At 39.6% G+C, this 12,316-nt stretch overlaps 1 protein-coding gene across 4 annotated transcripts in view; it reads right to left on the bottom strand.

Annotated features, from left to right (window-relative positions):
- The window catches only part of KCNQ1 (potassium voltage-gated channel subfamily Q member 1), a 331,377-nt gene that overhangs the window by 251,236 nt on the left and 67,825 nt on the right, over nucleotides 1–12,316 (bottom strand). For all 4 annotated transcript variants that reach the window (XM_064425245.1, XM_064425248.1, XM_064425249.1 and 1 more), the window contains exons 3-4: nucleotides 2,046–2,172; nucleotides 170–248 (exon numbers count right to left, since the gene is read on the bottom strand). In XM_064425245.1, the coding sequence (XP_064281315.1) occupies nucleotides 170–248; nucleotides 2,046–2,172 (206 nt within the window). The remainder of the gene's footprint in view (nucleotides 1–169; nucleotides 249–2,045; nucleotides 2,173–12,316) is intronic.

Here is a 12,316-nt window from a genome sequence, read left to right as displayed (position 1 = left end):
CACCAATACATGATCAGTCATTTGCTCTATTACATGACACTGGGCAGTGACATATTTTGTCCTGCAAGAATTGAAACAGGCAAATTTTCAAAAAAAAGAAAGTCAATTTAAAAAGAAGAAAAGCCACCTTGCTCAGACAGCACTGCTTCCTTTTATTGCATATAATTACCTGATAGCAGAGGTTGCAAAGACTTGACCGTTAGAGCCCACACAAAGAACTATCATGGAAGCAACAACTACAATTAAATCTGGAAAATAAAAGTCAATTGAAGAAAATTAATTAGCAGCATCTTGCAATACTTCTGCAAGAATACAAGAACCAAAGACCATATTACTTTAACAAGCTGAACAGTCATTCCTACTTAATATTTTTGTTTATATATCAAGAGATCTCAATTATGCCATGTAAAACAAAAAACCATCCTAAGACATCATGGAAAAGTTGTGCTGAGATGGGTCCAAGCTGGCCATACTGTAGATGAATGAGGAGTTGCTATCTATCAAGCAGCCTGTAATCCTTATTAGCTTTAACCCAGGAGGAATTTCAGCAGTTTCCATCTATTCTCTCATCTCCAATTCTTATTTTTTCTTCTGTGCTTAGACAGAATTTTAATTGACAGAGACTTTGAGGTTTATTTCATATACAAGAAAATTGCCTTGCTATCATTTCATCTGTTCAGGTCTAAAAGGGAGAGAAAATTGGAATTATGGTAAGAGTCTAATTTAGTTTAAGTCAGTCAGTACTATACTCTTAAATCTGTGTGCCTCAGGCCTAGTAAATTTTGGAAAGGAACTCTGTATTTTGGAGAATTAAATAGTTCTCGATCTGTATCTGGGACAGCGGAACTGCATTTTGCTTTCCAAACTGAACTAATCTGGATCATGTTTCATAGTGTTTAGTGCTCTAGCACTCAAGAGAAATGGATTGTGGCCAGAGGGCAAAGATGCAGTCAAAATCTTTTTATAGCTGCAGTCACACCTGAGATGCAGTTGCTATTTACATATATAAATATAAATATATATATAAATATATATATATGTATACACTCACACACAATATACACATACATGGATGGATGCACAGAAGAGCTAAATCAAATTTATAACCATAAAAATACCCAGGTACAAAATATTGTAATTTACATTCAGCAAAACCGCAGATAGTTTATGGAAACCTATGTCCTGTACTCAACAACATATAATGTTTCTGAGTAGTGGAAAATGTCACGGAACAAGAATAACTATTCTTCCATAAAAATACTCCTCTTCCAATGTCTGATTTATTTAGTGCATATATATTTCAAGTATTTAAGTACAGGGAAGGGGTCTCTACACTGTTCTTTCAATGCTGGTGAAGAAAATGCAGATTGATTTTGGATTATGTTTCTTTTGGTGAAACTGTTAAATTAATGACAAGCATTCTAAAAAAACCAATGATTAGTGAAATATATGGAATATTTGGATGCAATTTCCAATAACCCTTAAGTCATTTTAGGAAGCCAATTGAATCCCAAGGGAATTGAGGTGTCCGGCTCCAAATGCATCACTGAAAACCATATTTTAATTTGACTGATACACAAAGCAATTACAGTGCATCTATTGCACTCTACCATGTGACACACAGCTCAATTAGAGGGCAAAATAAACTCCTAATAAACAAGTCATGTGGCTGCTAAGGGGAGAAAAAGAGACTGTTCAGTATCTTTGAAAAAAATATATTTGTAGCTCTTGTACAGTGTCTGGGATCCTCAGGTCACAGGAGACAGGACTACAGCCAAGACTTATTCCTGGCAAAGCTTAAGATCACTTCTGAAAAGAAAACACTCTGCTCTTCTGGAAAAACAAACCAAGCTACATTTGTTCTCAAATGACAGTGCCATGAGTTCCCGAAAGGAAATTCAGCTCTACATTCAGACTAATGACAAGAGCTCTCACTCTAACTTGGCTTCAACTGCTGCAGAAATTCGACTTCTAAAAGCCTTTAGGGCAAGTTTTACTCATTGTTTACAACTACTTTGCAACTTTTGCAAGCTTTGCATACTCACCAATGATTGAAATAGGCTTCCTAGCAAAACGAAGCCTTCCCCATATTCCAACGTATTTACTGCGGCATCCTGCTGACCATAGCCGAACCACATATTCTGTTCCAAAGAATACCACTAATACAATTTCCTAAAAGAAACATATGGGGAACTGGGTTAATTTTCTATTCCATATATGTCTTTCATCTCTTTTCAGAATGTACCAGAAAGCAATAAATAAAATGTAAAATTAGGAAGGTGACAAATATATCAACTATATCAAAAATTATCTGATGTAAAATGGAAAACCCTGTAAGAGTAGAGAAAGACATTTTTAGGAGGAAAATGAAATACTTTGATTGCATGCAATTTGGCTTGTCTACACATACTAAAACTGAAAACCATTCTGCAGAATTCACTTGGTCTAATTCAAACAAAAGGTTTCCTGACTGAGCCAAAGCAAACAAGCAGAGTCTCTATTCAGAAGATGAACATTGTGCTAGTTTATTTCATTTTGAGGTGTGCTTCATGTACCATCTACCAGATCAGCTTAACTTCCTCCTTCTTTATACTTTTTCAGTCTTCCTTTAAGGTCACATGGATTGAAAAAAGGTTTTTAGTATCCATCACCAATACATCAGTTTCCAGGTACACTGAAGACAAACTGAGCTCTTTAACACAGCTTTCCCATCCTCTTTTCAGCAGTTAGGGACCTCGGTAGAAACAGACACCTAGTCCTGCAGCACTGCTGGCACCAAGCTACTTCGAAATTACTCACCTATACTAAGGCATGACTTTGGAAATGCCTCCAAGGTGACAGATGCCAAAGACACCTGATATTCCTGCTGATTGGACAGAGGTACAGTTAGGTCCTATTTGGAACATCAGTGTGCAGATAAACCTTGGGCTTTCCAGAGAGTAGATAAGCATGGCATACCCAGCATAGTTTCCTTGGGTATCAGGGAGCTGCAATCCTCCCTTATTGGCCAACTCAATTAATAAATGGCCACTTTTCTGTCAGAGCCAACAACAGAATCTACTCATTGAAATGGTAAGAGTGGCTTGTCACTGAAAACACACAAGACATGGCATAAAGTAAGAGTGCAGCTGAGAAACCAGTCTCAACATGTCACAGTTATACAGGTTAGTGCAGATTAAGAGAATGAGCTCCTTATTTCAAAGTGTAATTTCACATAAAGAGCAACTGCAGAGAACACAATGTGCTGTTGAACATTCTATCCAGCCCTCTCACATGTCCGCAGGGTTCACTGCTGTTTTGCATAACAAATTGGCAAATGGGACTCAAGATGGTACCTATGATTATTTTCTTAATTGACTGAAATAGCCAGGACACAGCCCTAGTTTAGTCAAGACTAATGGGAGTCATTATCACCTTCAAAAATACATGAGACATTGCCCTGAATACTGAGCAAAATAATATGGCTGTATACAGTAAAAATAATGGGGGAAAGGTTAGGCGCCAGTTGACTCTGCTATAACATTTTTGTGGCTCTAAAACATCTTGATGGCATAAAAAACCTGTTTATCTCAGGACAAGAAAGTGTTCTGAGTTGAAGTTCAAGTCTGTGACATTTCTAGCCAAGCTGGTAGAATATGAGCCAGGGCCCTTTCCCTTAATTTTGATGTCTCATAACCTATGCAAGATGTCAGATGCAGTAGACCAACTAGCACAATTGTTTACAGTCACTTGTACTCAAGATAGATTTTTAAGATAAAATAGAACTATCAAGAGCATTGGTTGTAATAAACAGGACCTTCAATCCAGTCAAGAATCTCTTCTAGAGCTTCCTTCTGAAAGGATCCACCAGAACCCTCCACCTTTTTTTTTTTTACTTTAAAATTGAAGTATTGTTAAATATTTTCCAATAAGTTAAAGACATAATGCATATCAGAAGTTGAAAGAAACAGCAGCTGCACCAGATGCTTTAAGGAAAGCCTGTGTCTTATGTCAGAAGCTTCAAATGCAATGAAACTCTCCCTTTGTCCAGAGTCTAATGTCACTTATGAACCAAAACTGAATGGGAAAACTATGAGCTCTTTTTGACATGAGGTCCTGTGGATTTGTTTCAGAAATTAGAGCACCAGAGGAAATGTTCTCTGATCAGGTGACTGTATTCCTTTCACAGAGCCAGTCAATAAACCCTATATCCAAATGCTCTTCCTTATGCAGAGGAAGAGTACTCGGATATTGGAGTTACACTTGGTTATTAGGGTTTCTTGACTGTACTAAGAGGACTAGTACATTTCCCTTCATCGCTACCATGGAGGAAACTCCCTTTAGAAAAGGCAATCCCAATCACACAGGAAGCAAAAACTGTCTTTCATTCTTAATAGCTCAACTGAGGAAGGGATATATGGTTTCACACCATGTGTGATAGCACAGATAATACCATTCAGATATCCCCAAAAGCAATTACTAAAAGCGAAAGAAGGGAAAAAAAAAAAGGAAGGTAGGAAGAGAAAGCCCGGATTGTGCTTTAAAGGAGCGAGCGCTCCCCAGGCAGGGAATTTGCATGGGAGCTGTGTGCCTATGTTTCCTAAAGCCCTCCATGGTTCATTGGCTCACAGGCACACCGGCAAGTATGCAAATGGGGGCTGTGCCAAAGACAATGCGACAGACACGCACTCAATGGTTACTGTCACCCAGCCCTTTGCGTGACACGCAGACAAGCTCAGGGAACATTGATTGTCCTATAGACTCCGCTGACTGGAGGGAACGACCAGTCGGCTTACACCAAGACACATTTTTCACTCCTGACGTTTAGATAAAGGCTTATTGACCTAAATGAGACCCAAGTTATTCAGGGAACATCGGGGGTGAAAGTGCACAAGCTGTTCTTCATGGTCATACACAAAAACGCCAGGTATCCATTAGCAACTGGCAAATTCCCCCTCCCCTGCCCGTGGCTCTGTGACAGACAAAAGTGTTTTTAATATCTTGTGTTGCATACATCTAATAAGTAGCCTCCTGGGGGTGGGGGAGGCTGATGAATTTCTGTCTGTGCGCGCTTATATTAGTGGCCAGAAACTCTTAGACAATTTTTAAAAAGTACATTAGTTATGTTCTCCTGAGCTACTAAAACATTCCCTGTACTTTTCTGATTACTAACTTAACATGAAATTTACACGTACTAGAAGAAAATAACTGCCTGAAAAACAGGAGTGAGCATGGGTATTAAAGCTCGGTCAAGAAGTTAGTTTTCTTGGTTAAAATTACATGCACTCAAGTATTACACTGTGCAAGGACCCATTCAACCCAATTTAACTTAATAGTAATCTCCTTTCTACAAGGTGAAAACAGAAATACAACACCGAGATTGAAAATTGACATGGTAAAAGAGCCCTCTAATCATGTACTTTCACTCTATGAGCATACAGGTACTGTCTCAAGAGAAAATACTTTTTTTCCTTTAATTATTTATTTCTACATGATACCCTCACTTCTGCCATCATTCCTGTTCAGCCCAGGTATTCATGCCTTCTCAGTCGCATAACCCCACACAGCCAAGTAAAATATGGCATAACTTAATCATCTGGTTACAGTGCAGCTCTCACCATCCAGTGAAGGAACTTAAGCAGGATCAATAAAAACACAGTTGCCTGACAAATATATCATGCTATCTGCTAGTACAGTTCATACCTCCAGAGTTCCCAGAGTATTTCGCTAATAAATGCATTTTGAAAAGCCCTTCCTTTACTTCTTGATCCCCACTGGACTGAAAGACCTACAATCCTCTGATGGGAAACATCCAATACCTGCATTGTGAAATACAGTACAGTAGCAACTCCAAAAGAAATGACAGGGCCCTAAAACTTAATGATGTTAGCTTAAAAGATGTTTTTAAGATGTTTAACTTGGTGGGGGGAAAAAACACCAAAAAAAAGGACAAAAAACTGATCATGACACTACAACAACAGTTATTTAACAGATACAGAAATTGTCTCTGGAGGCTAAAAATGCATCTGAGAATATAGATGCATTCTTATACAGAGAATATATTGCCTGAGGCTCTGCCTGTAGACCTCGTAACTGTAACTGGTCATGGAGCATCACAGACATTCAGGCAACCACTTGATGTGGGAAAGCTAGATAAGGTCATCTGAAATCTACCATGAACAAAATTGTCTTTACTCAGACTCTAGACCTTTTTAAATGCACTCCATAAATGTAAGAGAGGTAAAACACATGCTCTAGGAGAAAGGAGGCAAAGCATACCATTATGTTATTCTGACTGGCTACGGAACACCCAAAACTGAAGACTACATACAGCTTGTTGCATCTCCCATGGAGGTGTCTGCCCTAAGAGGAAGGAGAGATGACAGGCACAGGAAAGCAAGAATCATTGGTGAGGGGGACAACTCTAAGACTTGTAAGTACACATTTTTTGTACTGAAGAATTTCCTCTCATCTCAACATTTCACTGGGAACACAATTTTTACCCACATCTGCCATATCACAAGCTCTATTACATTACCCTCATAGGAGAGATAAATCACATTATTCCCACAATTCTATCAAGCCTGGCTTCAAGGATAATAAAGTTCCCACAGATTTCTTTAAACAATTAAATAATCCCTCATGTAGCCTATGTAGGATTGCATGCCAACAACCATTACTTCAGCTATAAGATTCCTGTGGCACTATTTGCACTGAAACCTATTTTTTAGCCAAGGCAATGGAATATTGCTGCTACAGAGAAGTGGAACCTCCCCACAGTCTCAGGCAGCAATAGAGGAGCAAGGACACTGCTACAAGCTTTTTTCAGAAGTCATGACAAGCAGGTCTCTGAAGGAGCTAAGAGAGGGGACAATATATCTGCTGAGGTAAAGTGACAAACGGGACACTCGCCATCCGTCAAGGGATGTGGAGCTGGATTGGACAACAAACAGGCTAAGCATCTTAACAAGCAGGGATACAGCATCTCTCCACTCCTCAAAGGTCAAAAAAAAAAAAAAATTAAGCAGGAGCATGTCTCTCATAAACAGCAATCACAGACTCTTAGAAAAGTTTGAGTTGGAATGAACCCTAAAGATCATCCAGCTCCAAATCTCACTGCCATGCGCAGGGAACTTTCCTCTAGACCAGGCTGCTCAAAGTCCCATCCAGCCTGGCCTTGAACACTTCCAGGGATGGCAAATCCACAGCTTCTCTGGGCAACCTGTTCCAGTACCTCACCACCCTGACAGTAAAGAATTTATTCCTAATATCTGATCTAAACCTGTGCCTTTCAGTCTAAGGCCATTCCCCCTTGTCCCATCCTCTTGCAGAAAGTCCTCTCCAGGTTTCTTGTAGCCCCCTTCAGGTACTGGAAGGTGCTGTAAGGTCTTCCCAGAGCTCTCTCTTCTCCAGGCTGAACAATCCCAGCTCCCAGTCTTGTGCTCACAGGAGAGGTGCTGCAGCCCTCTGAGCCTCTTTGTGGCAACAGGTTGCGTTTACACTGACAGAAGGGCAGTGCACCAAACCCAAACGCTACAGGCTGCTGGTGATTCCGAGAGAGCTGGAGCCCACTTCTCAGCATGCTGTTCACCTGACACATCAGGGCTTGCAGAATGCTCCAGACAGCACTTCTGTACACCCCGAGCAGGGTATGCAAATTAACAGCAGCAAAGGCAACTGTTTCTGCTAATCTCACCCACTTTGTATAGAGAGGCCCCTCTTTGTTCTATTGAGAAAGGCAGGATTTTTTTCATGAAAGCTGTACTGTGCTTTCTAAGATACACAGAACCGCAAAATCAGATGGCCTAGGCAAGAACACAAAGACTCAGTAAAGTAAAAACCCCAACTTGATGAAGTACAAAGATCAAAAATAGAAAGACAAATATATATAAACACTTACTCATATATATAAACACTTACTGAGCAACAGCAAGTCTCAAAACAACTATTTAGGACTAGAGATTTTTTCCCCAATTTAACCTCCTCACTATCAAAGACCTTGTAAATGACATCTTTTCAGAGGAAAACAAATAATGCTAAGTTTTCTAAAACTCCTTAAAGACAACACGCTTGGTTGTTCCTTTCTTTCAAAAGACTAGTTTCATTTGCTAAAATTCTTTATCTAGCAAATTGGGCACCAAATGATTAAACAGGCTACAAAACACCAAAACCACTATATCAGTATCAGAGTTCCACCTTCAGAGGCCCATAATTAATCCCAAGTTACTGGACAACATTAAACTCCCTTATTATGTTTTGAATTAAGATGAAATAATGTTTCCATTAGTGTTCATGTTCTGAATAAAAGGGATGCTTACTAAGAGACAGAGCTAGAGCAGCTGATTGTGACAAAGCTTTTTTATTTTCCCTTAATCAGTCCTGAGAGCACAGAACAACAGCACTGGGACTGGGAAGTATTAAACAATACTTCAAGCCTGCAATTTTGGGTTGAAATTTTTCCAAAAGCTCCAAGCAACAAAATCCTATTGAATTTCAATAGGAGTCAGGCACCTAACTCCTTCAGGTGTATTTAAAAAGCCTTTTTTAAAAAAAAAAAGCCTGATTTCCTTCATTCTCTTCTCACTAGAGGTTTCAGCCAAACCCAAATGCTGGCAGCTGGAATTTTTCCACCAGCCCCAAAGGCCCCAGATGTCAGTGGTGTAACTCCGCACGTGAAGGCACGGGCTCGGAGCGCGGCTGCCTCTCCACACCGTCACCCCTGCACAAGTCTCTTCATAATGCAGTTGTCTTTAGCTTTTGAACGTGGTTGCTGATGATATCCACCAGGAATCTGCAGATGTGAATTAAGCTGGGCTTGCACATTTATTTTACAGAACTCATTTTAATTGTGGAGCTCTCCCCCATCACAAAGTATGCTCTAGAAATAGACTTCAAACCCAAAGTAGTTGGCAAGAGAGAGAAAGTGTCAACATGCTAACCCTGATACAGAAATTATTAAAAACCCCTATTTCTTTCTATTTATTTCATGAACCTTTTATTCAGGGCTTCATAAAAGTCTCTAGAAGGAATTCATTCAGGACCCTCTCTTTGAAAAATGCTCTGGCATCTACCCAGTGCAGCATATGCTTAATTTTATATCTTAATGAACTCAAAGGAACTATTCACCTACACTTCAGATGAAGCACACATAAACACAGTTCACAAATATGCAAACTCATTCATTAGTATATACAATATGCTAATATGAGCAGAAAGAACTGCTACAGACTATTAAAAAAAAAACAGTGCAAGCCAAGCAATTCTGTATTTCTGTGTTACAGAGAACTGTCATAATAACACTATTTACACAGTGGCTACTTTCCTTGATCTGAGCATTTTCATCCCGCCAAGTATCTTGTTGCATGCTTTTTTATTAAATAACCTTTCTCCTTTTTCAAAAAGCTACTTCATACCCACCATGCCCTACACTAAGCAGCTCATAAGTCTTGCCTTTGCTCCACAGCCAACACGGAATTTATTGAGGGACCTCAGGGAAAGACTGTATGCCTGTTGTTTTCCAGCCACAAAGTACAGGGCAATAAAAGCCACTGTGACTCCCAGCAAAGCATATTTCCTTTATACCCTTAGATTATCACTTTACAACACTACTCCATTCTAAGAGAAAATAAATATTGCACAGCATCTCTTATCTGTAATCAGAGTCACACAAAAGGAAGAATTTGGCCATGATCTGCCTAGCTTAACTTGCAGTAGCTCCACTTAGCACAGCTAAAAGGGAATGTAAGGGTAGATGCCATTTTTGAGACACAATGGTCAAGTTCTGGTCACCTGCTATAAAATTTGATAACAACAACACTTGAAATCTAGTGGTTTCAGATATTATGTACTTTTTTTGTTGTTTGAGGCCATATTGTGAGAGCATCCAGGAAGCATCAACACATTTTCAAACAGTAACAAGAAGGAGCATTGATAAAAAATATTTTTGTTCCAGTGGTTTTGAAAACCCACTACTCACCACCCACATGAACCCTTCCAGACAAGAAGCACTGTGGATGGAAGTACAGCTGGATATGCACAGAGACATCACGAGGCCCCCACATCTAGATCCCATGAGCTAATTATTTATGGCCTATTTCAACAACTTGCTCCTGCAAAAGCAGATAACAGAGTATGCAGAAAAGGAGTTCTTTCTGATGAAGTTCTAACTTCTTAACTCTCTTGTGAAGGCAAAACATCTCCCCGAGGCCCAGTCCTCCTTCCAAGAAGTAAGTTATGGAATGGCCCTGTGTGCTAGCCTTGCTTCGGGATTCTCAGCTCTGCCCTTGCTCCCCTCCTGTATGTGGTTTTTGGTTTTTCTTTCTGGGATGTGATGTAATTTCCAGAAGTAAGAAGAGTGAGAGGTCACCAAAAGCAGGACATTAATTCTGTTTTTACTCATTATATCCTCTTCTTCTAGATGTAGCATGTTTTCAGAATTCATCCTCCAAAACTAGGATTTCTGGCCTGAGAAATGAACAAGCTCTTCGATAAGAGTTTAAAAAGAAATAAATCTTAAGTGACTAACATTGGTTTCAACTTCCTCCAGATAAAAAAAAAAAAAAAAAAAAAGGCAAAAAAGAAAACAATTTTTGTCTGGTCTGGCAGGACAAATCTCCAGTATAAAGACATCTAGTTCTGAAACAAAATCCTTTCACACACCTGGGTGACAGTCACTCAGTTACCAGTATCAGGCTCAGCTCTGATAAGGGTTCAAGTGCCATATTTCTGTTTGACATTCCCATAAACACAACCTGCTTTTGCCTCAACATACTTGAGCCCTCTCCCAGGCCTGCTCCAGGGAATACACATCATGCTCTTCCACACAGCTGCAAAAACAGTCGCACACTAAACCTGCAGTCCAGGCACTTAATACTCCTCACAGGAAAACACATGTGCTAGTTTAAGCTAATAAAAACCCTCTCAGATGCCATATGTACACAGCCCATTCAGTCAGCATTTTACAGTTGCCTCTAAAATTTGTGAAGGAGGAGTGGAGAGTTATTTGACATGCAAAATAAACGTAACTGAAGGCAACAAAGTCAGCATTTTCAGCTAAGTGGTAAATACATTTCGCAGACTGAAGGCAAGTAGCTTCCTCCTGGTGCCAATTTCCTGCGCGCGTTCCAGCCGGCGAGCGCGGAACAGTTGTGGCTATCATTCAGCGCATCAGGATCAGAGCATTCCGAGAGGGGAACTTAATTTATACCAACCAAAGCACATGGCCAGCGCTGTGCAAACTCTCTCCAAAGCTTTGATAGCGTTCCAAAGAGACCAAACTAAACTCACATTTGCAAAATGAAGATAGAAGCCAGATCTCTCTGAAGTCGTGTACCCCATTAACCAAGCTACCGTTATGTGCAAAGACTTACATTTTTATATGAATTCATGTTTCTATCAGTTTGGGGTCCAACATAAACAAATGGTGCAGAGGCAGCTCTTTGCAGAGTTCAAAATTACTAAAGGAGAACTGCAGCTCTGTGAAACTCACTCACTATCGCCTTTCCTCTGCTCCCTTTACAAATAAAGGACAAGTGCACTATTCATTGCTGGAAGAAAAAAATCTTTAAAAAGCCATGGCCTTCTCAGCAGCAGCTGGTCTGAGCTTCAAGACATCAAATACCTCAGGAAGCTAATGGGCATTATATGGAATGAATTTTTAAGGAAACAAAACAAAAACAAACAAACCACCAAGCTGGTATTTGGCAAAATTCAGCAACACCGTACTCCAAAGCTCTTTGAAAGAGGAGGGACCTTGTCAAAGCAATGCCTTGGACACATCAAGAATAAACTCAAGACTCTGCATAATACCAAGCAAAAGTCACCCAAGCAGAAGAATCCCCCCAGCAGAGCAGTAGTTGAAGAGTTAAAAACAATTGTAACTTAAAGTAATGGGCACAGGGAGCATGATTTAGAGATAGATCATTGGGCAATGAAGGTCAGACTTAGAGTACACTTTAAAATACACATTATTAGAAGAACCAAAGCATTGGCTATGCATTATAAATGCATTAACACATCAGAACTACCCACTGGTAGCAGTAGAGCAGAACTTCGTACTGTTGCACTCATTTTGCTAAAGCTAGATGCATGGCTGCTCTTTATACTTCCAGGTAATTCCATTTAAAGATTTTTTTGAGGGATAGCAGAATTTACTAGGATCTTCTCTCTGATCTGAGATTTATTGTTGCTTAAATTAGTGATTAAAATAAACATATCTTTGTAAACCCTCATTTTCCAAAGAATTTTCCCCAGCAAGAGATGAAGGAAATGTCAGTCTTACTCCACAGTTAGATGAGTTCTGTCAATAATTATAAAGCTTTTCTTTTTTTGTGGTTAG

The sequence above is a fragment of the Passer domesticus genome, chromosome 6 (assembly GCF_036417665.1).
Source record: "Passer domesticus isolate bPasDom1 chromosome 6, bPasDom1.hap1, whole genome shotgun sequence".
Taxonomy (NCBI): domain Eukaryota; kingdom Metazoa; phylum Chordata; class Aves; order Passeriformes; family Passeridae; genus Passer; species Passer domesticus.
The sequence above is the reverse complement of the archived record's forward strand: the minus strand, read 5'-3'. Positions and strand labels throughout refer to the sequence as shown.